This window comes from Erpetoichthys calabaricus, chromosome 7, assembly GCF_900747795.2.
Source record: "Erpetoichthys calabaricus chromosome 7, fErpCal1.3, whole genome shotgun sequence".
NCBI classification, from domain to species: Eukaryota; Metazoa; Chordata; class Cladistia; order Polypteriformes; family Polypteridae; genus Erpetoichthys; species Erpetoichthys calabaricus.
Genome location: NC_041400.2, coordinates 98,469,797 through 98,497,697, shown reverse-complemented (window position 1 = coordinate 98,497,697; position 27,901 = coordinate 98,469,797). Strand labels below are relative to the sequence as shown.

General features: G+C 39.3%; 2 protein-coding genes across 2 annotated transcripts in view; one reads left to right on the top strand and one right to left on the bottom strand.

Moving 5' to 3' along the window:
• The window catches only part of manba (mannosidase, beta A, lysosomal), a 65,321-nt gene extending 55,308 nt beyond the window's left edge, over positions 1–10,013 (top strand). The window contains exons 15-17 of the mRNA XM_028805207.2: positions 84–226; positions 9,127–9,384; positions 9,621–10,013. Of these exons, the coding sequence (XP_028661040.1) occupies positions 84–226; positions 9,127–9,384; positions 9,621–9,845 (626 nt within the window). The 3' untranslated portion in view covers positions 9,846–10,013. The remainder of the gene's footprint in view (positions 1–83; positions 227–9,126; positions 9,385–9,620) is intronic.
• Positions 10,014–21,498: 11,485 nt separating this feature from the next.
• The window catches only part of LOC114654582 (nuclear factor of kappa light polypeptide gene enhancer in B-cells 1), a 149,372-nt gene continuing 142,969 nt past the window's right edge, over positions 21,499–27,901 (bottom strand). The window contains exons 23-24 of the mRNA XM_028805206.2: positions 27,469–27,628; positions 21,499–25,606 (exon numbers count right to left, since the gene is read on the bottom strand). Coding sequence (XP_028661039.1) covers positions 25,413–25,606; positions 27,469–27,628 — 354 coding nt within the window. The 3' untranslated portion in view covers positions 21,499–25,412. The remainder of the gene's footprint in view (positions 25,607–27,468; positions 27,629–27,901) is intronic.

Genomic DNA, 27,901 nt, shown 5'->3' with positions numbered 1-27,901 from the left:
ATAGCAATATAAAGTACTTCTAACCTTTAAGGTGTTCAAGTTTGATGGGTTTAGTGAGTTTTTCCCCATGTCATCTATTTCAGAATATGGTGGAAAATGGAAAATGCTTCATTATTTTGCAAAATCTTTTTTTGCACCTGTGCTGCCAGTAGGATTTGAAGATGATGGGACACTATACATCTACGCAATATCTGACTTGCCAAAAGACCTTCAGCTTCAGCTATTGGTTAGTAACCAATCTTTAAGGTACAGCAGATGGTGATGGGGAGCTGGCAGAGACTGAACAATTTCATGTGTCACAAAAATTAAATGTTTGTGCTTATATTTAAAAATAAGGTTTAATTTTTAAACACAGATCACTTTCAAAATGTTCTGTTGTTAATGTGAAGATTTAAAATAATTTGTATTTCAGACTAATACATCAATTTGCAGGAATGCTCAGAATGCATTTAGTGCAGAGAAGCAACATTTAAACTACCAGTTATATTAAAAACTAAGTACAGTACTGTTAGTACTGCACATATGTAGAAAATGTAAATATGCTTTCTACCAAAAAGAAAAAATCTTCAATGTGTTAAACATTGATTTTGCCAGTTGATTAAAATGAGAAGCTAATTTTTGAGCCATTATTTCATTTCACATTTACATACCACTACAAATGCACACATGCCTTACATTAGCAAAACAGTAACATACCACACAGCGTAAAGGAACAAATTCTGAGATATGCAGTAAACTTACAACATACGTCAATCTCTTTAAATTGTGGTTTTTCTTACCCATGAAATTTTCTTTAACAAGCACCATTACATCCAACAAGGAACTATTTTATAATGTTTGGTTATCCCATTATCACAACATTAAGAGTACACTGAATGTTTTTTGCATACAATTAAGGCAAGACATGTGGGGTTGCAGCTGTATCTGACAACTTTTTTCTGGATGTGTGAAACAAGAATGGCAAGGTAAAATCCTGCTTAGATTGTAAAGTGACTGCAATGGATGTCCAGTGTCCATATTCTTCTATATTTGGTGAAAGACTGCAGCCTCTCTGCCTTCTGAGGAAAAAAAAGGAATGAGGTTTCAAAATACATACCCACGAAAAAGTGTGTCGTAGCTACTGTTAATGTATGTTGCCCGCTGGTTCATCCAGTCTTTTTGGAATAATAAAACTTTCAGTGTGCTAGTGTGTTTGGAGAGTGTTTTGTGCTCTCCAGTCAACTCTGCAGATTCTGTACGTCATGGTCTTACAAGACAATCCACTCAGTGGAGCAGTGCAGTCGATGGCTCACATACCCCCGTCACTGGTCCAAAAATAATTTGATATGGATTATTACAACTGAAAGCGATGCCACTTAATTTAACTCCAGGCTATAACAGATTCTTTATTTTGTACAAGTGTACAGTTTTGGAGGAGTTGGAACGCTGACATACATGGCTTAGCAAGAAAAATATCAATGATTTAAAATGATATGTTGAAAACAATGTGTAAAGCAAACAAACTTTACTCAGATAAATAATGTGAAATGACTGTGGTACCATTGTGTCCATCTCACATTGCCCTGCTTATATTTTGTGCTTTTTTAAAAATCCATGAGCACCAATAATTTACAGCTGGTGAGACGAGCCTTCAGTGCTTGTGATAGTAGCATTGGCTAAACTGGAGTACTCCGTCAGATTGGATAAGTGCAAATGGCTACTTGGGTTTGTCGTTTGTGAATCTTCACAACCACAGCTTTACTGCTTAGTCAACAAATGCCTTTGGTTCTCCATACTCATTGACTTTGAAACTGAAGTGTTGCCAAATAGGCAAAGGTGATTTCTTCTTAGCCTCCCATTCATCTGTTTTTTATTCTTTATTACAAGGTACGTTTAAGGGGATAACTGATCAACCAAAACATTTTTCATATCACCCAACCGTATTAGATACCACAGTCTGCATCTTTGACAGTTTCTGGCTTGACATTGAAAGCATAAAACAAAGACATAATGAAAAATAAATATTTAGACCTCCTGTTTTACATTTTTGCTGTAAAGACCAGAGTACTGATTTTAGTGCAATTCTGTAAATTATTAATTGAGCAGTATCAAGCTGAGTGGTGCATGTCAAATGTTTGTCTTTATGGCCAAGTTCTGCATTTATTTATTTTTAAAACCCTGCTAGGAAAAAAAAAAAAAAAAAGTTGATTAATGGCTGTGTTTGATATGAACAATCACAAATGATTTTGGCCTGATCTGTTTATGTGCATTTCAGGAATAAAATGGCAGTGAATTCTCTTCTCCATCCCATTTTCTGTTTGGTTATGTCACCACTTTGTGCCCACTGCTAGTCCTGTTGTTTTGTGAAGGGCTGTGTTTTCAAGTGTTATAATCATTTGTAGCCTGCAGTTTTCACCTGCTTCTTTTAACTGTGTATGAATAATGAGTGTTTAATGTTATGTAGATCCACTTGTAAGAGGTAAATATATTAATAATAAGCAATATAAAAAAGTACACACATGTGTAGCACAAAGAATATCTGAGATACATTTAAATGTATTTGAATAGTACCTACTGTTATTATGAATCTTAAAATTTGGCTAATTTGACTGTCATACTTCAGATTTATTTATTCAGTATTGGAAAGTTGAAATTGATTGACTATTTTCCCCTAAAAGTAAAAATTAGAGCATTACCTTTACCATACTTCTAATGTCTGCATCGTGACACCCGGTTTGTATGACGTATACCATTTGGGCTACTCCAGAATTCACAAACATATTCACAAAACTATTGTAGGACCCTACACTCAAAGAGTCAACATTATTAACAAGGTGGTTAGATGTATTTTGAAACAAAATGATTCTATTAAGACAACAATATGAATAGTCTTTTTCAGTTGATTTACATTTTTTTTGTTTCAAGATATATGTACTATACAGTAATCCCTCGCTATATCGTGCTTCGCCTTTCGCGGCTTCACTCTATCGCAGATTTTATATGTAAGCAGATTTAAATATATATCGCGGATTTTTTGCTGGTTCGCAGATTTCTGCGGACAATGGGTCTTTTAATTTCTGGTACATGCTTCCTCAGTTGGTTTGCCCAGTTGATTTCATACAAGGGACGCTACTGGCAGATGGCTGAGAAGCTACCCAACTTACTTTTCTCTCTCTCTCTTGCGCTGACTTTCTCTGATCCTGACGTAGGGGGATTGAGCAGGGGGGCTGTTCGCACACCTAGACGATACGGACGCTCGTCTAAAAATGCTGAAAGATTATCTTCACGTTGCTACCTTCTGTGCAGCTGCTTTGTGAAGCGACATGCTGCACAGTGCTTCACATACTTAAAAGCTCGAAGGGCACGTATTGATTTTTGATTGTTTGTTTTTCTGTGTCTCTCTCTCTCTCTCTCTGCTCCTGACGGAGGGGGTGTGAGCTGCTGCCTTCATTGTAACTGCTTTGTGCCGCGGTGCTTCGCATACTTAAAAGCCAAACAGCCCTATTGAGTTGTTTGCTTTCCTCTCTCTTTCTGATTACATCTTGCCTGAAGAAGGGGCCTGAGTTGCCTCGAAAGCTTGCATATTATAATCTTTTTAGTTAGCCAATAAAAGGTGTCATTTTGCTTGGCTTTTCTCTACATTCATAATGGCTAACACGGTACAACACCCTAGTACTATTCTCTCTTTCTGACAGTCTCTGCTCCTGACGCGCACTCCTTTGAAGAGGAAGATATGTTTGCATTCTTTTAATTGTGAGACGGAACTGTCATCTCTGTCTTGTCATGGAGCACAGTTTAAACTTTTGAAAAAGAGACAAATGTTTGTTTGCAGTGTTTGAATAAAGTTCCTGTCTCTCTACAACCTCCTGTGTTTCTGTGCAAATCTGTGACCCCAGCATGACAATATAAAAATAACCATATAAACATATGGTTTCTACTTCGCGGATTTTCACCTTTCGCGGGGGGGTCTGGAACGCAACCCCCACGATGGAGGAGGGATTACTGTAATCCAGATTTAGCCATAGAACAGGTCTATAATTAATGTACTCTGAATAAATATGTGCCATATGTCCCTGCAGTGTGTTTGTTACATTTTGGTTATTGCACTAATAGCCATGCATGTCACCTCAAAACCCAATGACCATCATAAATTTATTGTATGCTAGTTCTTTATTAGTAGGGTGACCATCCGCAACAGTCCTGATTTCGGGCTATGCGCCCTGTTGTCCCAAGAAATAACTTGAATATGACAATATATGCCCATCTAAAAAGCTTTTATTGTGCATGAAACACAGCTCATTCGGCATAGACAAAAGAACAACAACACCCACTATGCTTTGTACAACTGTCAATCACAACTGACAACCATCTCTGGTCTTTTACACTGCAAGGCAGTTTGGATGTAGCCTTAAGGCATTTTCATCTGCAAGAAAAAATATAGAGATGAAGGTACAAACCCATGCATTGGTCCCTTTCCTCAGACCAATACCAAATGATGCGAGTAAAGCTTGCACTAATTACAAAAACATTTCTTTGGTCAAGCATGGAGGAAAGTCAGCCCTTAATGACCACCTGTCTACTTTATGTACCCTAAGTTCTTGTCAATAAGCCGCGGCTTATCTAAGGAAAAAAGTTGTGAAAATGAAAAAATAGAATATCGGCTTATACATAAGTCCGGCTTATACATCCATCGCGGGGGTTGCGTTCCAGAGCCACCCGCAAAATAAGAATATCCGCGAAGTAGAAACCATATGTTTATATGGTTATTTTTATATTGTCATGCTTGGGTCACAGATTTGCGCAGAAACACAGGAGGTTGTAGAGAGACAGGAACGTTATTCAAACACTGCAAACAAACATTTGTCTCTTTTTCAAAAGTTTAAACTGTGCTCCATGACAAGACAGAGATGACAGTTCTGTCTCACAATTAAAAGAAAGCAAACATATCTTCCTCTTCAAAGGAGTGAAGCAAACAAATCAATATGTCTGTTTGGCTTTTAAGTATGCGAAGCACCGCGGCACAAAGCTGTTGAAGGCGGCAGCTCACACCCCCTCCGTCAGGAGCAGACAAAGAGAGAGAGAGGGAGAGTTTGTTTTTCAGTCAAAAATCAATACGTGCCCTTCGAGCTTTTAAGTATGCGAAGCACTGTGCAGCATGTCTTTTCAGGAATCAGCTTTACAAAAGATAGCAACGTGAAGATAATCTTTCAGCATTTTTAGACGAGCGTCCGTATCGTCTAGGTGTGCAAACAGCCCCCCTGCTCAATCCCCATACGTCAGGATCACAGATAGTCAGCGCAAGAGAGAGAGAACAGTAAGCCGGGTAGCTTCTCAGCCATCTGCCAATAGCGTCCCTTGTATGAAATCAACTGGGCAAACCAACTGAGGAAGCATGTACCAGAAATTAAAAGACCCATTGTCCGCAGAAATCCGCGATATATATTTAAATATGCTTACATATAAAATCACAATTTAAATGACCGCTACGCGCTCGTGTTGACTCGGCGACGCCCAGAGCAGAAAGAACGCGCTCCGGTCGCTCCAACCGCGCCATGCGGGGAGTGAGAGAGACGGCAATATCTCACACTCTCTCCCCCCTTAAAGAAATTAAATGGGCGCGAGTGAGACCACTGACCTCCCTCCCTTCTATTAGTTATAGGTTATAGTACGTTCGGCTTATCCATGAGTCCGGCTTATCTATGATACGATTTTATTTTAAAAATTCGTATGATTTTTGGTCTCCGGCTAATACATGAGTCCGGCTTATAGACAAGAACTTAGGGTACATAAAAAGCTGTTGATGAGAATCCATTCTTCAGGTAAATATTCTGCCATATCAAGTCAGTAAATTAAGGTAACAATTGAACCTAATGTTCACAGATGGATCTAACTAAAAGCATATACTAGCAGATTAACCTTCAAAATGGAACTTTGAAAGCATACAAAATACACTGGCTTTGTCCAAAAAGCAACAGAGAATGATTATGCTGTATTAAATGCATTGAGTTTGTCCATAAATGTAATGTATTCAATTCACTAGGATGTTTAAAGGAACATCACAATTTTTTTTATAAAACATTTAAAAAAAATGTGTAGTGATTTTTATATAGCAGGATATTTATTTATTTGTGAAAACATTTTTTCTTCTGCCCTGATCACTCTCGGACGATGATGAGACAAAGCAAGCATTAAACAAATGAGGATGCGCATTATGCATGGGCATGAGTTAACACACATTCATACTTTCTACACAAGTGTCCCTGTTTGGGTCTTTGAAAATCTGGTCATTCTGTTTATTAGCAGAGAACTACATCGTTGTATCTGCCTCAAAAACTGCATTTTGGTAATTCTCTGCTGTTGAAATTGGAGTTGTCTACATGAAAGTCAAATGTACCTGCTTTGTGCCTTGTGCTCTGGACTTTGTATGGTGCTTTTATTAACTAATGATCCATTTTGCTATCGCTTTTAAATTCACTCATGCAACTGCAAAATGCAACAGTAGCGACTTTCACTTTCAAAACTGCATGAATCATATTTATTTATGTTTTTTATTACTACACTCGCACCGTAATAGGATATCAGTACAACTGGCAATTATAAAGACCATTTTTATTCAAAGAACTGCAGGGTTTTCCTGCTTTACAAAGTCAGTTTATGTGCGATTTGTAAATATAAAGCACAATTTAAACATTCAAATTAGTTTATATTTGGTGTTCATTTGTATTTCATATATGAAACAAAAAACCAAACGAAAGTAAAAAGTGATTTTTTTTATCAATATTTATTAGTTTATTTGTTATTGTGGTCTAATATAGATCCATCCATCCATTTTCCAACCCGCTATATTCCTAACTACAGGGTCACGGGGGTCTGCTGGAGCCAATCCCAGCCAACACAGGGCACAAGGCAGGAACCAATCCCGGGCAGGGTGCCAACCCACCGCAGGACACACACAAACACACCCACACACCAAGCACACACTAGGGCCAATTTAGAATTGCCAATCCACCTAACCTGCATGTCTTTGGACTGTGGGAGGAAACCGGAGCGCCCGGAGGAAACCCACGCAGACACGGGGAGAACATGCAAACTCCACGCAGGGAGGACCCGGGAAGCGAACCCAGGTCCCCAGATCTCCCAACTGCGAGGCAGCAGCGCTACCCACTGCGCCACCGTGCCGCCTCTAATATAGATAGGTGTCCAAAAATATTGCATATCTTAATCGACCCTTCCCTGTGACCAAATTTATCTGAGAGGGTGGGTGAGTTTTTCCATTAAGCATGTTAGGAGGAAATGTAAAGAAAGTTTATTATTACATTTTTTTTTTTATATATAACTACAGTGGTCCCTCGCTATATCGCGCTTCGCCTTTCGCAGCTTCACTCCATCGCGGATTTTATATGTAAGCATATTTAAATATATATCGCGGATTTTTTGCTGGTTCGCGGATTTCTGCGGACAATGGGTCTTTTAATTTCTGGTACATGCTTCCTCATTTGGTTTGCCCAGTTGATTTCATACAAGGGACGCTATTGGCAGATGGCTGAGAAGCTACCCAGCTTACTTTTCTCTCTCTCTTGCGCTGACTTTCTCTGATCCTGACGTAGGGGGATTGAGCAGGGGGGCTGTTCGCACACCTAGACGATACGGACACCCGTCTAAAAATGCTGAAAGATTATCTTCACGTTGCTATCTTTTGTGCAGCTGCTTCCTGAAACGACATGCTGCACGGTGCTTCACATACTTAAAAGCTCGAAGGGCACGTATTGATTTTTGATTGAAATACAAACTCTGTCTCTCTCTATCTCTCTCTCTCTCTCTGCTCCTGACGGAGGGGGTGTGAGCTGCCGCCTTCAACAGCTTTGTGCCGCGGTGCTTCGCATACTTAAAAGCCAAACAGCCCTATTGATTTGTTTGCTCCTCTCTATCTCTCTGACATCTGCTCCTGACGCGCACTCCTTTGAAGAGGAAGATATGTTTGCATTCTTTTAATTGTGAGACGGAACTGTCATCTCTGTCTTGTCATGGAGCACAGTTTAAACTTTTGAAAAAGAGACAAATGTTTGTTTGCAGTGTTTGAATAACGTTCCTGTCTCTCTACAACCTCCTGTGTTTCTGCGCAAATCTGTGACCCAAGCATGACAATATAAAAATAACCATATAAACATATGGTTTCTACTTAGCGGATGTTCTTATTTCGCGGGTGGCTCTGGAACGCAACCCCCGCGATGGAGGAGGGATTACTGTATAGCCATAACTTTCAGCAAGGCATGAATTTGTATCGTTAAGTACAAATTCAGTTTATGAACAAGTCACTTCTCATATGCTTTTCTCTACAACTATATGGCACTTTATTTATTTACTGGGGGCTTTGCACCTGCTCGCTTTGCTCGCCAAAACCCCCCAGCCCCCCGCCTGTGCCATGCACTGTTGTGAAGAGGGAGGCTGAATGCACCCCAAGGAGACGTCACCGCTCCTCTGAAACCCCTCTTAAACGGTGATACAATGGGAAACAAATAGTTTTGTTTTTTTTTTTAACCTCCTCTTTGCTCGATCAGCTGCTGGCTTGCTGCTGCTGCTGTGCCACGTGATCTGCATCTCATGCGGCGCTTTGAACTTTTAAAGCCTGTACACCAGCTGTGCTTTTGTCTCACTGCCTTGTCTCTCTTCTCCCCCAGACATCCTCAAACACTATGCAATCTCTTTTCGCTGTTCCGTTATTTCAGAGTAATATTTTCCAGTTGTTTGCACTAATACGATCTTTACTATCATTTTTTTGAGACTTTCGAATTTTCCTACTTCCATTATCTCTAACCTGCTCTGCATTGTATCACGCCAACGTATTTGAATTATTTGTGAGGTTCTACTTTGTCATCTACTCTTTATCTTGGTTAAATCTCTGGGCACAAAGTCTAGTCTCATGGGACGTTTAAATGTCTTTATGAGAAGGCCATGTCTCGTCTTGTCCCAAATTTTTATTTTATATTTAGAGATTTATTTATTTTACAAACTAAACATCTTTTTGGTTTAAGTGGGAGTATAGATTAGTTATTTAGTATTTAATCAAACTAGGCTATGCTAGGTATTGCTGGAAAAAAAAATTCTGCATTGACAAAAAAATACTGACTTTTTATATTTCTATGGCAGATAGAGGTGTATCAATGGAGCAGTATGGATCCTGTGTGCTCAACGATAACTGAAAGTCTTGTTGTGAAAGCTGAAAGTGCTCACCCAATCTATAAGGAATCGGTCAGCAGTCTATTAAAAACAGGTGGAAATTGCACAAGAGAAAGATGTGTTGTTGTCTTCTCACTTCAAGCATATGGGAAACAATATGGTCCGAACAACCACGTCTACCTTTCGTCTCTTAATGTGGCAGAAGGCCTGAAGAAACCACAAATATCAGTAATTGTTTTCTCTTTGTTTCTAACTGGTCAAAACACTTTTGTCTGTCTAGGGGTAATTAGGTCTCAAGTACTAGCAATAATAATAATAATAGCAATGATTTAACTTAATAGTTGTCCTTGTGTAAGTGACATTTGATTTTCTTATCTTTTTAATCTATAAAATTGAACCAAATTAGATTTGGGACAGAAAAGTCCATTTAAATTTGATTGATTTGTTTCAAATTTTGATTGTAGGCCGTTATTGGACAGAGAAAGGAGGATTTCATTATCACCTTGAAGACTACAGCCATTGCTCCTTATGTTTGGTTGGATGTGGGCGATATCCCCGGGCAGTTTGACACAAATGGATTCTTGATGCTGGAGAATTTGAAAAACATTACATTTTTGCCCTGGAAACCCACCACAATTGCTGAAATGAATAAGTTGCTCCAGATCACCTCACTTATGGATATTTCTTAATGGAAAACCAGTATTTCAGTTGTTAAAATATCAGCCATATTGGCAAAATCTATTGTTTTGCATTACTATGAAATCTAGTATTTGTTTTTGTATGAAGTATATAGTTTTTCTAATTATAAAAGTGCTGGTATGATAATTATAAAATAAACAATGTATGCAGGAAACAAATGTGTCCTAATTTTTCACACTAACAAGATCTGTTTCTTCATCTTACTGTGATTAATTCCTCCATGTTGAACAAGAATTATTATTGTTTCAGTTAAAGTGGAAACTTTACTTTGTTACTGTAACAGTCTCCAGTTATTTGTTGCTCTTTTGAATGTTGTTTGTTTGGGTATTATAGATAATCTTGTTTTAGATTAGAACCACAAAAGCCATGCAGTTAGCTGCTAAGGAGTGTTTATATTAGTGTTGTATAGTGTATTTGAGTGTATGAGTTGATAGATAAACTTATTCAGTGTATCTTCATGTATTTCATATGTTTTTATTTTACTTTTATTACTTTAAAAATCATCCAGGACTTTATCTTTAACTGGGAAATAAGAGATAAGACATGAGTATCATGAAATGACTGATTTCAAAATGATACTGCATAGCAGAACATGGATGCTTCCTGCTTTGAATTTATAGCTGCCTGATAATATAGTAATAGGACTTGATATTTGTACTTTATGTGCACAAGTCTGTCTTTAAAAGAGGATATCAACAAGTCATATTGTTTATTTAAAGTTGTTAAAATAGTTAATGACATTGCAAGGCAAAAAACCCTTAAAAACATACACAAAGAACAAAGGTAGCAAACCTAGCTGGCTGGAGCTTGATGATGCATCAGAAGGTAACAGTTCATTAATAGTCGTGGGAAAAATAACAACAGATAAATACCGCAGAGTAGAGGTCTGCGTTTCTATGGGACCCGACTAAAATTTAAGAACAGTGAGCAGACGTGGGCAAGTAGACTTTATTCCTGTGGTCATGAGTGGGCGGTTAAAGCACATGTGAACCTCTGGGGAAATTCTTGAAAATGAAATACATTTAAGTTGGTCTGATTACTGGTTGGATTGCTGGTTGCTTTTTTTTTCTCCTTTGCTTCATATCTGCATAAACTAACCTTTGAGTGGACAGAGCCGGTGACATGTTTGGCTGTACGGTGGTCAGATTGTGTTTTTGCTTGGTGTGCATTATTTTAGCATGTATTTTAAATGCTTGTCTTAGCAGCACCTGCTATAGTATGTTTATCTATCTATTTATCTTTCAAAGTAACAAGATTTTGTTCATCAAAGAAGATGCTCAGGAGCCAGAGGAAGGGTGTAATCTAAACATGATGCATGCTTTCATATTTGATGGTTATTTATTCATTTTTCTAATCAAACAATTTGGTCAATTTAAATGTTTTAGTTTATACTCAACAACTTGGTAAATATTTTAGGACTTCCAGGGTTGATATCTCTTGCAAAATAACTAAAAAAAAAACATAAGTGTACTATTTTAATATTAATATTTTTTTAACACATCAGATGCCTTCATATCCAAAGTAGAAGTGAAGATAGCTACATGCATCATAACCCAGGAGAAGCCATTGGCTTTAAACATGATCAGTTTTGATGGAACATTTGGAATTAATCTCGACAATTTGTCGGTCATGTCGGTTGATGAGCGTTCTCCCCATCAGAAGATTTGTGCTTTTCAGAGTGAAGGTGAGCTTTAAATTGCACATGTCAGCTCCACTCATTCTACATTTGGACTTAGTCACATGTTTAGTTTCTGGACACATTTAAGTTAGTGTCAAATACTAACCAGGCTCAGCCCAGTTCTCCCTTCACTGAAGGCCAAATCTCATGTAGGCTCTTTAAACAGACCCTAAGCTGCACTCCAGTTATATGCATGTCACATTAGATCAGACATAATATGTAGGTCTGTTGTCTGTTTACAGTCTAAACAATGATCAAGACAAAATCCAGGACAGTTTTTGAGATTTTTATTAATATCGGCTAGACTACTATTAAATCGTAAAAACAGGACATTAATGGGGAAAAAGGGGACATCTGGTCACCTGTATCTATTCATTCTATTTATTATTTTATGAAAATAACATTAATAGATTTTCTTAAGTTGTGAAAAAGAAAAGAACACTCATAAACCTATTGACTCACATCTATGTGATGTTTTCCCCGCTTTTAGACTCTGCTGTTTGGCCACATACCTACATGAAGTGCATTTTAAAGGAGAAAACAAGATGCAATCGAGAGTGAAGTGGAAAGCAGACGGAAAACAGGATGAAACTATGCATGGTCTGAAGTTGATCATTTTTGTCTGTCTGTCTGTTGAGGTTTGGTTTTCTCACAGGTTTGTCCTTTCACATCTCAAAAATTTGCTCTAAGTAGCATCTGTTAATCAGCCTGGTATAAGTGAGTTTTGGGCATGAATTAAAATAAATCAAATAAGTGAATTCTTTGTATATCAAAAATTACAAGGCTAAAACATCACCAATATAATAATGCTTTATATGAGTTACATATATTGCAATATGAATGTTTGAAATTACAAATATAGTAAAAGCTACCAGTGAGTATGTTCATGTACCAAATTCATATTGTTGTAATCATCATTTTCTATATGTATAACAAGAAAGTATATTTAATCAAAATTACTTGCAACTTGGTAGCAAATACATATTTATAATATACCGAGATCACTTTTGACTTGTGCATAACTGCATCTGTTTAGTACTATATTTATACAAAAGTACTTGCTTGAAAGTCATTGAAAGTAATTTTCACCTTCCATCAAATTGTCTCTTTTATGTTACTCCCTACTACAACTTGTCTTTCACTAACCCAGAACTGTTCTAGCTGTCTTGATTATATGCCCTCTGTCATGAAACCATTTAAGGCCTACAGAGATACATTTAAATAATATGTTTTAGGTAGGGGCTAAATGAAAGATCTACATTATTACATACTTATGGCAATTAAAGGAGAGAGAGGACAGAGCCGGCTATACTTCCTTAGAAGGCTGGAGTCCTTCAACATCTGCAATAAGATGCTGCAGATGTTCTATCAGACGGTTGTGGCGAACGCCCCCTTCTACGCGGTGGTGCACTGGGGAGGCAGCATAAAGAAGAAGGACATCTCACGCCTGGACAAACTGGTGAGGAAGGCAGACTCTATTGTAGGCATGGAGCTGGACAGTTTGACATCTGTATGCTGCTGCTGGAGTATGTGAATTTCCTCTTGGGGATTAATAAAGTTATCTATCTATCTAAAAATCATCAGGGTTATAAGTTTGTTTTATGCTTCTGTCATATGGTGCTGATATGTTGCGTGTTAGGCACAGACATGCAAGTTACTGCACTCCACTCCGTACACATGACACTATTATTTTACTCCTTCTACTAAATTCCTCCTAAAAACAAAGTCTGATCTATCTGTTAAAGGAAAGCAACTAGGCAACGTCCTTGCTCGTCACACCCCCTGCCCACTCCACAATTCCTCTTTGAGGAAAATTAGAATATTGTGACAAGGTTCAATATTGAAGACACCTGGTGCCACACTCTAATCAGCTAATTAACTCAAAACACCTGCAAAAGCATTTATTAAAAGAGAAGTGATGGTTATTGCTTTCTTAAACAAAATTGAACATGTTGTGATAAGTAGTCACTGTGGCGCTGTGCAAATTTTAAATAATCGCTCTCCAAAAAGTGTAATCTCGAATTGGGGTGGGTGTGTGCGAGTGCGTTTCTCTCTGCTGTTAATTGCATCAGTCCGGTGTCTCAATGGTGCTGCTCATTGCACTTATGCCCAATTAGAGAGCTAATATACAGTAAGAGGCCGCCTGCAGGACAGCAACGGAGACAGAAAGAGACAGGAAAAGGAAAGAATGGGGAGAACAGCAGCAGAGCCATTAGAACAACATTGGGTGGCGAGGCAGGATGAGCCAGCCAGTGAGTGTGGGAGAGGCCCTGCAAAGGATCGGCGTTCTAGGGGCAGATGTACCCCCCTGAATATTTGTAGAAGAGTGGGTGCAATCAAGGCAGTGTCCCCTCCAGGGATCCGAGGCATACCAGGGGAGCGAGAAGGACAACGAGAGGACAACTGACCCCGAGTGGTCTGGCTGATGTCGCTGGAGGCAGCTAAGATAGGGGTCAGTTTGGTGAAGACCGTGGCTGAATGAGTAATGAGGGAGACGAAGAGGGAGTTGTGCTGGGGCCCATCCAAGAGTGGAAGGAACATTGACCCGATGATGATGTTGTTGGTTTCTATTCTTACTTTAAGTCTTGAATTTAAACTCACAGATTGTGACTGTTTTAAATGAGTATTTATTTGTTGCCAACTTTGCACTGCACTTTGATTTGGATTGTTTTAATAAAAGCACTCTTCACTTTTTCACACCTACCCCTTGCTATGTATGGTCCTCATTTCCCTGGCTCATCTTGGTAACGTTCTCGACTATGGCGGGTTCAAGAGGCTCCCAGAAGGAACTGGTAGCGTGGATTCAACCTGGACCAACACATGTTTAGCTGGACAGCAGAATGTGTCTTTTTGTTATAATTCAAAAATATGATTTCAGAATGGCACAGAACTCTTTCTTAACCAGTTATTCAAAAAATTTGGAATATGGCGTTTTGAGATGAAATTATTGATCCACCTTCTCAAGCTATGTGCCAAGCATACCATCCTCTTAGCTTTACTTGGTGCGTACAATGATGAGTGTTTGTTTATAGCCAGTTGTCACTAGAGGCCATTCTTGTTACTTTCTTAGCTGGCCTGTTCCTCCATTGCTTACAATGTGTCTTTGTCTGTCGGCAAGCGGGCCATATACTTTTATCAAACTTCGTATCAAGCTTGATATTCTTTCATCTCCTTCTTATCTTGTATATCATTTCTACATTTCCTTTCATCACACCGTTGCTCCCCCACAAGCACATCTGTCTCCAAACAGGGTGGTGTTTTTTGCTTCACCCACTGGAAGACATCTGTGGCAGATTCAGTGCCAAATGGAGTCTACAATGCCCCAGAGTTGAAGTCAGTGATGGCTTTGGCCGTCAGCTCATTTGACAACCTTATTTAGCTCGGGCTGAACCACCAGTGCCTATTTCTGTTTCAGACAATCTGTTAGAGACGTTTTTTATTTGTTTATTTTTATGTTTGGAATTTTGGGGCGGTTAGCTTTTATTCCAGAGGTTCCCAAGCTTTTTTGGTTTGTGACCCCATTTTGAAATCTGAGCTTTTTGGCTGTTTGGAATACTGATGACATCCACTTCCTATTCAATACATTGTTTAATGTTTTTTTTTCTATTGTTAAATATTTTCTCATCCATTAGCATATCAAGTTACCCCAAGGTTGGGAAATGCTGCTGTATGGCATTGCTGTCTATCACAGGGCCTACTTGTGCATTTACGTGTGTGTGTGTGTGTATATATATATATATATATATATATATATATATATATACACATATACACACACACACACACATTACAGTAGTCTATTAGTCCATCACCTAACACTCGTAAAGCTTAATTTAGGACTAAATATGATTTTGTAAAATGTAAAGTATTCATATGCCAGCCAGTTTTTTATGAGCATATTCAGGATTGTGTATGGAGTAATGCTTTAATTTTATTGCCCACTGGTGAGCCATAATTCTGAAACTAGAAAAATAAAATTCCTAGTGTAGAGCTGTCATTAAAGAACCTGTCACTTACTATGAAAACAAAAGTGTTCTGTTATATTCTTGCAAAACTTACAGAAAACAAGGTTTGTGGTTCAAATGGTTAGCTTCTGCCATCTTAAATGCTGACAGTTGAGTAAACTCGAGGGCGACGTGCCGCAATATAATCCAAGCCGTTGCACTACAGGAAGCTGTCAGGCAAGAAATGAGAAATCACTATTTATGGTCGCCCAGGAAATTAGTCTCATTGTGTAAAACGAAAAGTGGGATGGGTGTAATGCAGCACGTGGAGTCGAGCAACGTCACCAGCAGCGCCAACCAGAAAACGTGGAACTTAAAACCAAGCCCTATAGAGGTGGGAGGCCTAAATGTCAAAGGTCACGCTTTCTCTAACTTGTTTCTTTTGTTTAATTACATCACTTGTTTTTGCTTACTCCTTTACCTCATAATAACTCGTACTTGTTTAAATGCCATTAACTAAAAAAGGCTGCTGTCTAAACATTATTTACTTATTTTTTAGAACATTAGAACAATTTGGACGAGAACAGGCCATTTTAAAATAACAGTCTTGATCCACTGTACTAATTCCCTTCATAATTTTTAACACTTCAATCAGGTCACCTCTTAATCTTCTTTTGCTTAAACTGTATAGACTCAGCTCTTTTAATCTTTCCTCATAATTCAACCCCTGTAGCCCTGGAATCAGGCTAGTCGCTCTTCTCTGGACCTTTTCTAGCTCTGCTACATCCTTTTCGTAGCCTGGAGACCAAAATTGCACTCCGCTGGAGAACCTCCTTGGACTTGTACTCCACACATCATGGTGCTATATAACCTAACATTCTGTTTGTCTTAACAAAGGAACATTTCTGTAGTAAGATTTGATTTGTGAAGAGCCATTGGCACTTCCAGAGGCTGGTTGATCTTGACAGAAAAGAGAACACGGATGTCACCAGAAATGGTAGAAATTTCAGGTTCCTGCCTCCTGCGAGTTACAGGGACTTGGGGGAGTGTGTGAGCGGCCAGATGTGCCACGTGGCATTTGCTTCCATAGATCTGAAGGGAACCATCCGAGATGCTCCAACTTTGGTTTCTGTGGCTCTGCTTCACGAGACTTGACTTTGAATGCTTTCTTTAACACTCTGGCCACAGCAGCTGAAGATATGAAAAGGCTCTGGTTTACCGTGAAATGGTGTCTGAAATGAGCAATCAAAGACTTAATTGAAGAGCAAAGTGTTTTGTACTAATTGTATTGTACTGGATTATAGTTTGGCCATCTAGCCTTGTGAAGAGAATTACTTGTGTTCTGTTTTGTGTGTTAAGTTTGCCCCATTTTTTGATGCCCACTGCACACCCGACCAAGCGTAAAGATCTTAGCGACATTGACAAGGGCCTAATTGTGATGGCTAGTTGACTGGGTCAGAGCATCTCCAAAACAGCAGGTCTTGTGGGGTATTCCTGGTATTCAGTGGTTAGTACCTTCTAAAAGTGACCCAAGGAAGGCCAGCCAGTGACCCGATGACTATGTGATGGGCACCCGAGGCTCACTGATGAACGTGAGGAGTGAAGGCTAGCCGACAGAAGAGCTACTGTAGCGCAGATTGCTGAAAAACTTAATGCTGCCCGAGCAAGAAAGGTGTCAGAACACAAAGTGCATCACAGCTTGCTGTGTTGCTGCAGACCAGTCAGAGTGCCCATGCTGCCCCATGTTCACCACTGAAAGTGCCTACAATGGGTATGTGAGTGTCAGAACTGGACCATTGAGTAAAGGAAAAATGTGACCTGGTCTGGTGAATCACGTTTTCTTTTAGATCATGTGGATGGCTGGGTGCATGTGCGTCATTTATCTTGGGAAGAAATGGGAGCAGGATGCACTATGGGAAGAAAGGCAAGCCAGCAGAGGCAGTATGATGTTCTGTTGGGAAACCTTGGGTTCTGGCATTCATGTGGATGTTGCATGGACACAAACCACTTGCCTAAAGATTGTTGCAGACTACATACACCCGTTCATACCAACAGCATTCCCTAATGGCAGTGGCTTCTTTCTGTACGATAATGCACCTGATCACACTGCAAAAAAAATTGTTCAGGAATGGTTTGAGGAACATGACAAAGAATTCAAAGTGTTGACTTGGCCTCCAAATATTTCAGATCTCATTCTGACCGAGCATCTGTGGGATGTGCTGGAAAAACAAGCCCAATCCATGGAGGCTCCATTTAAAGGGTCTGCTGCTAGCATGTTGGTGTCAGGTACCACGGGACACCTTCAGAGGTTTTGTGTAGTCCATTATGCTTTGATGGGTCAGGTGGCAGAGGGGGGTCCTACACAAAATTTTGGCCGATATATAAGTATGAGCATTCACTTGATGGTTCTAATTCCAGTAGAATGTTGTTGTGAACCAGTCTGGAGGTGCTCAGCAACTCAGTGAGCATTTCATTGGCTCATGAGAAGAAAGTGGAGAACACAGTTTATTCTTTTCTGAAAGATGTGGACATTGGGAAGGCACACTACACTGTATACATGCATGGACCATGAGTCAAACTCAGACTCTGTCCCACCTTTGAATATTATTCTTCCTGTTCTGCTCCTAGTAAAATGGTGGGCCACATTGCACTTGAGGTAAGTTGTTGATGTTTTTTATTGAGCTTTTCCATGATTTGCATTTGTTTGCAAATTTTCCTCTTCTTCTTCTTCCAGAGTTTTTCATTTTAAGCAGGACCAGTTTTGGGGACATGGACCACATCCTCAGAGATCAGCGTCCAATTACTGCTTTATTTTCTTGTATTTTAAATTTTTTTAATTAATTGAAGTCTTTTTTTTCCCCCTCATATGATATTATAATATTAAATGGGTCGAGAATAGGAGTGAAAATAAATATGCCAGTAGCTGAGTTTGCATAGATAAATTTTTAATTAATTACAGTTCCAGAACTGAAGGGAATTTCTAAGGACGGTGGCATAAGACTACCATCTGTACAAAGCCAAAAACTGGGCTTTTAAAAGCAGCGGTCAGCCACGTGTGCACGTTGATGTTGCATTTCCATTACATCTATTTATTTGGCTGAAGCCTTTATCCAAGGTGACTTACACAATTGGTTCCATTTCTTTTGGTTTTCCAATTGGAGCACAGGCAGGTCAAGTGACTTGCTTAGGGTCACATGGTGTCAGTACTGGGATTTGAAGTCCACAGCCTTAACCACTACACCACACTGCTTACATTTTGCATGTACAATAGCTGAGCAAGATGGCGAAGCAAAGACAACTTTATATTTAATAATTCATCTGTGTACAGCCCCACTAACAAATTTAATGTGTCCACTTTCTGTGAAGTCTGCACTGGGCATCAAGACACGGCCACTTCAATCAGGCGTCACTAAGGGCCTGCCTTAAAATGTGCCACTTTATTGCTGGCTGAAGGCTGTTTGCAATTAAAGGTAAGATTCCTTATTTTTCTTAGTGTTGTATGCCTTTAAAACCATCTTTCTACCGCCAGTGTCACAGCCCATTTGGATCAAATGCATTTTCTCATTTAGTTATTTATAGGAGTTGAACAGCATGCGACTCCCAGCTATACACTGTAATGTGGCCAGCTTTCTTCCCAGTTCCTTCATTGTCTTTACTGTCCACTGCAGGATAAAGCAGATGAAGGCTTGCCGGCTAAACTCTCCTGTCGCTTTTGAGACGGCAGCAGTTTAAATTGTCAGCTCTTCCTTCTTCTCTGGCCTTGCTCTAAGTTCACTGCGGTTCAAATCAGCTACTTTCTCTTTGCTTATGGCTGTGCATACAAAGTCCAGACCTTTTCTTCCTTTGGTCCAGGATGGTATTACAAAACCTCCTGGCTTTATTTAAATGGCAATTCATCCTATGAACCTCATTCTCTGTATGTCCGTATTTCAGCATTTTATGTGAAAGTGACCATTAGACAAAAAGCATTTACTTTGAAGCAGACGCAATGAATTAGTTTCTTGATAATTCAGCCTCATTCCCATCCATCTTGACGGCCACCATAGAGCTCATCTTCTGAAGGTGTTGACAAGATGAAGAAGAGTGGCTGATAAATCTGTGTGGCCTTTTCTTCCAGCACTAGACTACTGTACGTGTGGGCTTTTACCTCTGAGGCCACACACACCTCATGCTCTTAGCTCTGGTGTTAATGGTATGTGCTGCAGCATCTTGGAGCTCACAATATGAAACACTAGCAGACAGCCACTACCTTCTTCACTGGTCCTCAAGTGTAGACATCTCCTCGTACCACCTGATGGCTCCTCCGATTCACCAGGCAGCCAGTTTCAAATGCATGTTCTGACATACTCATTTCTGAAGCATTGCTGGGCAATTACTTTTATTTTCATTTGAGTCTTTATCCTCCATCTGTTCTGAACGTATTTCTTCCTATCCTTAGTTACGGGGGCACACTTGGGCCAACATAGAGGGACACGTTAATCTAACCTAATGTAACCCGCATCGTTTTGGGTTAGTAGAGAAAAACTGGAGAAAACCCATGCAGATACAAAAAAAAAATCCCACAGACTCTGAGCGCAGTGGGTATATGATGCTAGTTTCCATTTCCATCTCCTGATGTGATTCACAAGGCTTCTGGGAGGTTCTGCTGCTGTCAATCTGGCACTTTAACCTTCCTTTACTTTATATTATATATATTATATATAAATAAAAAAAAAAAGTTAAATATGGAAATCAGTGAAAACAAGCAAGTGTAGTTAAACTGGCACGACCCCACACATCCGAGATCACTGGGCATGAAGTGTGACATCCCCAGCAACTCGGTCTTAGCGTTCTGCAGCTAGCTACGACAAAATCAAAGCGGCTTAATTCTCACTTATCCCCTAGTTGCTGTCTTGCCTACTGCACTCATTAAATTGTTGTCGTTGAAAGCGTTGTTTCAATGAACACAAATTTCTTTAGCCACTGTATCCACCTTGACCACTTTTGCAGATGACCTCCTTTTCTTCAGATTTATAGTTGTGCCATTTGTTGTCTCAGTTTTTACAATGAACTGCACTGCTGATTTTCTTTGACTTGGAATTTTCCTTTTACCCTTTGCTTGACTGGCACTCTTCTTAGGATTGCTTTTGAATGCTCCTTTATTTTCTTGATGTACTTTTTATATGGAGGTAGTCTATCCTGAGCCCACCTTGATATCACATCATGAGGGTCACTCAGACAACTGTATGGCTAGAGACTTAGCCAAGACGAGTCTTAGCTCCACTTTAATACCCTGGCAGCTTTTAAGGCATGAGGATGAGATGATGGGACACTTGTCTATTGACCAAGTAAATGAGAATGAAGGGCCGAGTGGGCTCCTCTCATTTGCAGAGCCTGTTCAAGTCTCCATTTGGATAACGAATGCTTGTGTTCAGAAAGCCGCATTAAATTCTGAAAGATGGGTGGGGTACATGGCTGCTTGGGCAGAGCGCTCAGCCCCCAATTCTACAGCCATGGTTTTATATCTTGGCCTTGTCACTGTGCAAAGATAATCTCACAGATGTTAGTGGTATATAGGAAGGTGACTCTAAATTTAGGCTGGCTAAATGCAAGTGTCCATGCGCATGTGTCCTGCTAGGTTTAGTCCATACCTTCGTCCTGCTTTTGCTATAATGGCCTGTGGTGACCCTACACTGGAATATGGCTAGCCCATCAATAAATACAAAGAGAAAAACAACAAAAATGGACAGTTCGGTATTAGCAGTTCTCAAGTGTGTTTTGAGGGTTTGCCTGTATGCCCTCTGCCAAAGCTTTTTCATCATTTGCTCCCCTCTTCTTGAATCTTGAGTGTCTGGTTTCAGCTTACTTATCTGGAGGTATGGTATGACCTGTCTGAATTGGCACTGTAGGAATGGATTAATAAAGTGGATGAGTATAGCAAAATGTATTCTAACAGATGGTGCACTGCAAACATTTACACAGCTTCAGCGACTCCAATATGAAATGCCATACAAATTAGACTATATAACAGAAAGGCAAACATTACTACAATTTAAAGCCAAACTTTATAACATTTTTTATATTTAGTGTCCTTTTATTATCTTGGGCAACTAACAAGTGTATGGTGCACAATTCTTCATCGGTCTTACTTGAGCGGTTCACACTGCTTAGGTGCTGCTTGTGTGTAAATGAATTGTTTGAAAAAAATCATTAGGCACATCATAAAAAATGTGTTACAGATACTGTATGATAAAGTGAAGTCGGCAGAAAATGTTATTTGAGTACTTACTCTGTTAACAATGCGACGCTTCATGTCACTCTGGTTTTTGGGTGCTGTTGCTTCTTCCTGTGATTTGAGGAGAAAACCAAACAACTTGAGGGCCGAGCTGGAGAAGGTGTCGCTCCTAGAAGTGCAAGCGTGAAACTGGGCTCCAAATATGCAAACACAAGACAACACAACAGAGTGCGGCTAGTTTTAAAGCAGAGTTAAAGTCCAAACCTTGGGGGGAAAAAAGGCCGTATTTTATCTTAAAAAATAAACTTTGCATATATACTGTATATATACAGTAGATATATATATATATATATATATATATAAATGCGTTTTATTACAAATATTTACACACAGAAAATGTAAGCGATTAACAATATTTAAAAATACTATTTAGTCCATGATGCACGTGAAGGTATTGTATGTTTTTCAGTATTTCTAAAAGTTAACATACAGTTCCACTTTAAAATAATATTTATATACAGTGCACATTATCCCAAGGTCTGCAGTTAGCAGGGTGTGACAGTCTGTTTTCACTGCTGCCCACCACATATCAATATGATAAAGCTGCAAATGCAAACACTACTGTAAGTCTAAATCATAAGATTTTTCTAAATAAAACTCAACAAGGAAAAAAAAGCAACATAAAAGTCATTTTCTGAGAACTGTACATAACAGAAGTCCACAGTTCCTGAAGGAGCCAAAAGGGAAACACTTACACAAAATGGTGTTAAAAAAATTAAAAATTACACTGTATGGAAAAAAAAAAAATAAGATAAACATCAAGGCACCAAAAACAGCTGCAACTTTAGGAGCCATCATTGAAAACATTAAAAACAGTAGAAAGTCGCACATGGAAGGCTGCTTTAAACGAAAAAAGTTTTATGGCTGCACAGCCCAGGCAATGCAAACCAGTTTTATTATCTTTAAATACTACTTTATTATTACATTAAATGAGGCAACTGGAAAAGACCACAGCTTCATCTCTACAGCTGTCTACATTGTGACCAAACTCCAGACTTGTTTTTATTTTAACAGTTTATCTGCACATTTTCGGCACTTAGGTTTAGAGGAATTTCACAATTTGGGCCGACTGAAAAGAAAAAACAATAAACGCTGTCATTGTCATGTCATTAAGCCGTTACTTCAAAGTTCTGCTGAGTTGATTAGTTTTGTACTAACTACAGATAAAATGTTTGATGGAGCGACGGGGTCCGTCTACATTTGAAGCTCTTCTGGCACACTTGCCATTCCCTGCAGTGTTCATTTTGATTAAGTTTTAGTCTTGGTCTTCTGACTAAATTGCATTTTAGTTTTAGTCACATTTTAGTCATTTAATTATTGTTAGTTTTATTTGAGAAAGAGTAAACTGATGTTTGATCGACTATAAGTAAATTAGTTAGTCAAAATCAGATGGATATCTTATTTCACATATGAATATGCACAGAGGGGCGGCACGGTGGCGCAGTGGTAGTGCTGCTGCCTCGCAGTTAGGAGACCCGGGTTCGCTTCCCGGGTCCACCCTGCGTGGAGTTTGCATGTTCTCCCCGTGTCTGCGTGGGTTTCCTCCGGGCACTCCGGTTTCCTCCCACAGTCCAAAGACATGCAGGTTAGGTGGATTGGCGATTCTAAATTGGCCCTAGTGTGTGCTTGGTGTGTGGGTGTGTTTGTGTGTGTCCTGCGGTGGGTTGGCACCCTGCCCGGGATTGGTTCCCTGCCTTGTGCCCTGTGTTGGCTGGGATTGGCTCCAGCAGACCCCCGTGACCCTGTGTTCGGATTCAGCGGGTTGGAAAATGGATGGATGGATATGCACAGAATATACTGTACCTCTAAACTATTATACCGATATGAACGCTAACGGGCCAAACCACACACAGTGATTACTGAACACAAAATGAAGAGTAGGTGTGGATAGGATTTACTCCAAAGATCTTCATCAGATAATGGCAGCTCTGCTCTATCATCACAGTTTTCTGGCCCTCAACATGCCTTAGATATGTTGCTGTAAGATTTTTACCAAAAAATGTATATGACATAATTGCTTTTACTGCGTTTTTCACATTTTGAGGGGTTACAGTCATAAACAGTAGTTTGCCCTCAAAAACCAAATGAATAACACAAATTTAGTGTCTGCATATTCTTATTCAGCAGTGATGCTGTTTTTCCATACTGTACATGTACGTATCGTATTAATCAGGAGATGCGCTTCAAGAACTTTAAGCACCGAAATCCTAAACACATTTTATGTTAGTATTAACAAATGGAATAGCTCATTTCATCCATGATGGTGACAAGCCAAATAGCCACTTCGTTTGAAACTTGCCTCAATTATTAATTACTACGACTGCTGTCGACCCTGCCACTGTGCCCTATTAAGTGGATGTGTGTGAGGCGGTTTCACCTGCAACCCAAAACTATACCCACCAGTTATAAAATGGATGGATGCACGGACAAACGTGTAGATGTAGTACTCATTACAATCGAGGCACGAATGCAAACCATGTAGGACACTGTATAAAAGAGATGAACCCCCCCGTCATTTCATCTGCTGTAACACTACTAACCCTAACAAACAGTTACAGCTCACATCTGATTGCACTCTCAAAGCTGCCTGAATCTGTTTAAGTAAATTGCAAAGGGTAACACTTGTAACAACATAAGCCCGTCTGTGTCTGCGTCTTTTTTTTCCCCATTAATGGTAGGTTTTCCCTAATCACACGCATTGCCAGACATGACTAGTGCTGTTTCTCTTTTCAACATGTTGATGCTGTACTGTATCATCACCACTGTAGATTTTACTCACATTTTTGTCACATATTATTGTGCCATCTTAAGTTATTCATATATGTGCGGTCATGCCAGAATGCAGTACCGACCTTACTATCGATGTGACATTCCTACTAGCAGCACACCTAAAATTAACTTGACACGTTAGTATTCGCAGAGTGAATAAGAGCCAAAGATAGCGGCATTGGCATCGGGCAAGTCGCCACCTAGATAACGTTACATATCTTGCCATGAATCTCAGGATGGCGCGCCTATAGAAGCCTCTCAGGTTTGTGGTGTTCTTTCCTGTGAGCTTCATTCCATGAGGCTTACACTGCGTTTTATTTTCATCAGTGTTATGATTAAAGTTGGTCCATATGTCTGACCGCTTTTTTTGCCTGAGACATAGCGGAGCTGTGTGGAGCAGGATTCTGGCTGAAGTGATGATTTCCTGATGGTGCCCAAACTAGTCTTACAAGTATATGCATACAAGTTTTTAAAATTGAGTCATGTGTAACTGAGATGTGCAATCACTCATTGTCCAGTTGTCTGTTGTCTGTTTCTAACATTTTCTTTTCATCAGCAATGATTTTAAAAGCATTTATCTTAGTTTTTATCATTAATGGTGCATTTTTATTTAGTTCTTGTTGAGTTTTTGTTGCAGAAAAAACGTTGAGCATTTGTCGTCTTGGTTTTTATCAAAAAAAATTAACACTGATTCACTGGGCCTAAAGTACCTTCTGCAGGCCTTAGAAAAAGGGCCTGAGGCTTACAGCAGAAGATTGCATCTAATTGGCATCACTTTTGCTGCAGGTATAGAAAACTGCAAGTAATGTCTTTCACAGATAGGCGATTTTCACAAATACAAATGCCACAAAAAGCAATGATATTTTTTCTTTCTTCTGTTCTTGTGTGGTTCTCAGACATCCATACTGCTTGTTAAAGTAAAGACAGGCTGGTCACCCAGTAGCAGGTCATCAACAATGCTGTGCAGCGACTCCTCAGACATGCAGCTGAGCTTCCGGAAGGATGTTTCTACGCCACTGTCACACACACCACCATCTTCATTTGTGTTGTTCTTCAAGTCTTGAATTCTTCCAGCACCCTGGCCAGCTGTGAGAAAAAAGAAAAAAATATGTATATAGCAGGTAATAAATCTGGAATAAGGAAAATAACTACTAAATAAATAAATAAATAAATAAATAGTCCTTTAACTCATTTTATATTACTGACACCCTTTGTCAACACATGTGACACAGGACAGAAGCAGCCGAATGAATTCTGAGGTGTTCAGAGACATACTGTCTGCTCAAATCCAGCTAAATGCAGTCAAATTGATTGGGCGGCGTTTCATGATACAGATGGACAATGACCCAAAACATACAGCCAAAGCAACCCAGGAGTTTATTAAAGCAAAGAAGTGGAAAATTCTTGAATGGCCAAGTCAGTCACCTGATCTTAACCCAATTGAGCATGCATTTCACTTGTTGAAGACTAAACTTCAGACAGAAAGGCCACACAAACAAACAGCAACTGAAAGCTGCTGCACTAAAGGCCTGGCAGAGCATTAAAAAGGAGGAAACCCAGCATCTGGTGATGTCCATGAGTTCAAGACTTCAGGCTGTCATTGCCAGCAAAGGGTTTTCAACCAAGTATTAGAAATGAACATTTTATTTCCAGTTATTTAATTTGTCCAATTACTTTTGAGCCCCTGAAATGAAGGGATTGTGTTAAAAAAATGCTTTAGTTGCCTCACATTTTTATGCAATCGTTTTGTTCACCCCACTGAATTAAAGCTGAAAGTCTGCACTTCAACTGCATCTGAGTTGTTTCATTTAAAATTCATTGTGGTAATGTACAGAACCAAAATTAGAAAAAAAGTTGTCTCTGTCCAAATATTTATGGACCTAACTGTGTGTGTGTCTGTGTGTGTGTATATACACACACACACACACACACACACACACACACATGCTTTGCTTGCCCACTGTCAGGTTTGGTTAACTGGATATACACTTTTAAGAGATTGTTATTTTCATGGGAATTGTCACATATGCATTATTTTCACTTTTACTTTAAAACTTTAGTAAAAACAATATTTGGAATTAACTTTTCTTCAAGATTGCATTGAATTTTGATTGGACTTGCATCGTGACAACACAACATATAACTGCCTGTGAGTGAATATCGTGTCTTTCTCTCTAATAAATAAAATTACTTTTTCGAATGTTTGTCCATGCCCTTTCTTCTTCGCTGACGTGTCATCTAGAACGTATAAAATTATTGTCCTGTTAAAATTTATAAGAGCTGAGAGCACAGGAAATGTGTCTGACAAAAAGCATTCACACGACTGGGGTTAGATGACCATGGTCTTGTTTGAAAATAGTTGTAAGTAGGGCGTGACTTGAAAGAATCTCATGTTAAAAGTCTCTATCTTACGGGACTTCGTACCGCGCCAACGTTTTTGGAATCTTTTAATTCTCACTGGCAACACAAATTAGACTATCTACAAGTATCCAACTTAAAGTTTAAATCTGAACAATATATTTGATCTCTTTTCACTGTTCCGTTATTTCACCGAGTAATAATTTCTGCTTGTTTGCACTAATGAGATCTTTCCTATCCTTTTTTTGAAACTTTCGAATTTTCATACTTCCATTATCTCTAACTTGCTCTGCATATGTACCGCAGCAACATTTTTCAATTCTTTGCAACGTTCTACTTTGTCATCTATTCTTTCTCCTTTATTTCTGGCCCCGGGCGTGGACTTGTCTCCGAGATAAACTTTCAATTACAGTCACAATCCATATATTCGTTTTTTCACTACAGTTAGCCATCTGCTTGCAAATGTTGAATGCCAAACTGTGTTAAACCCCTCATGCTAAAGGGCCAGGCCTGCATCGATCATCTCTATCACATTCTAGAAGCCTTTTACACCTTCATGATGGATTCTAAATGCAGAAACACACACTTACCGGTTTGTTGCTGAAGATAAGGGACACTTTCTGAAAGTTCTTCATCTTCGTCTGGGCTGTATACAAACCCAATGAGAGCTTTCTGAACAATTTCAACAGCCTTGACATTTTCTATTGCTTTTAGGCCATCCAGTAGCTCAATGATTGTTCCACCAGAAACCTAATTAAGCAAAATGCATACATGTCAGGAACATTCCTAGGAAAAAACTTTTTGTGACTCTTGCCGCACAGGGTAAGGACACTGAGTTTGACATACTCTTCTCCAACAGAAAACAGATCTGGAATTGTCAAGAGGTGAAGAGACCATTTCTTTAGCTGAAGTCAATGTGGCAGTTGACTGAAAGTGTGAACATCAGCTACAAACTGTGAAGGAGCCTAGATCATAGTGAGATCTCTTCAATTTGGCATGAAACGCAGGAACTGAATCTCTAAA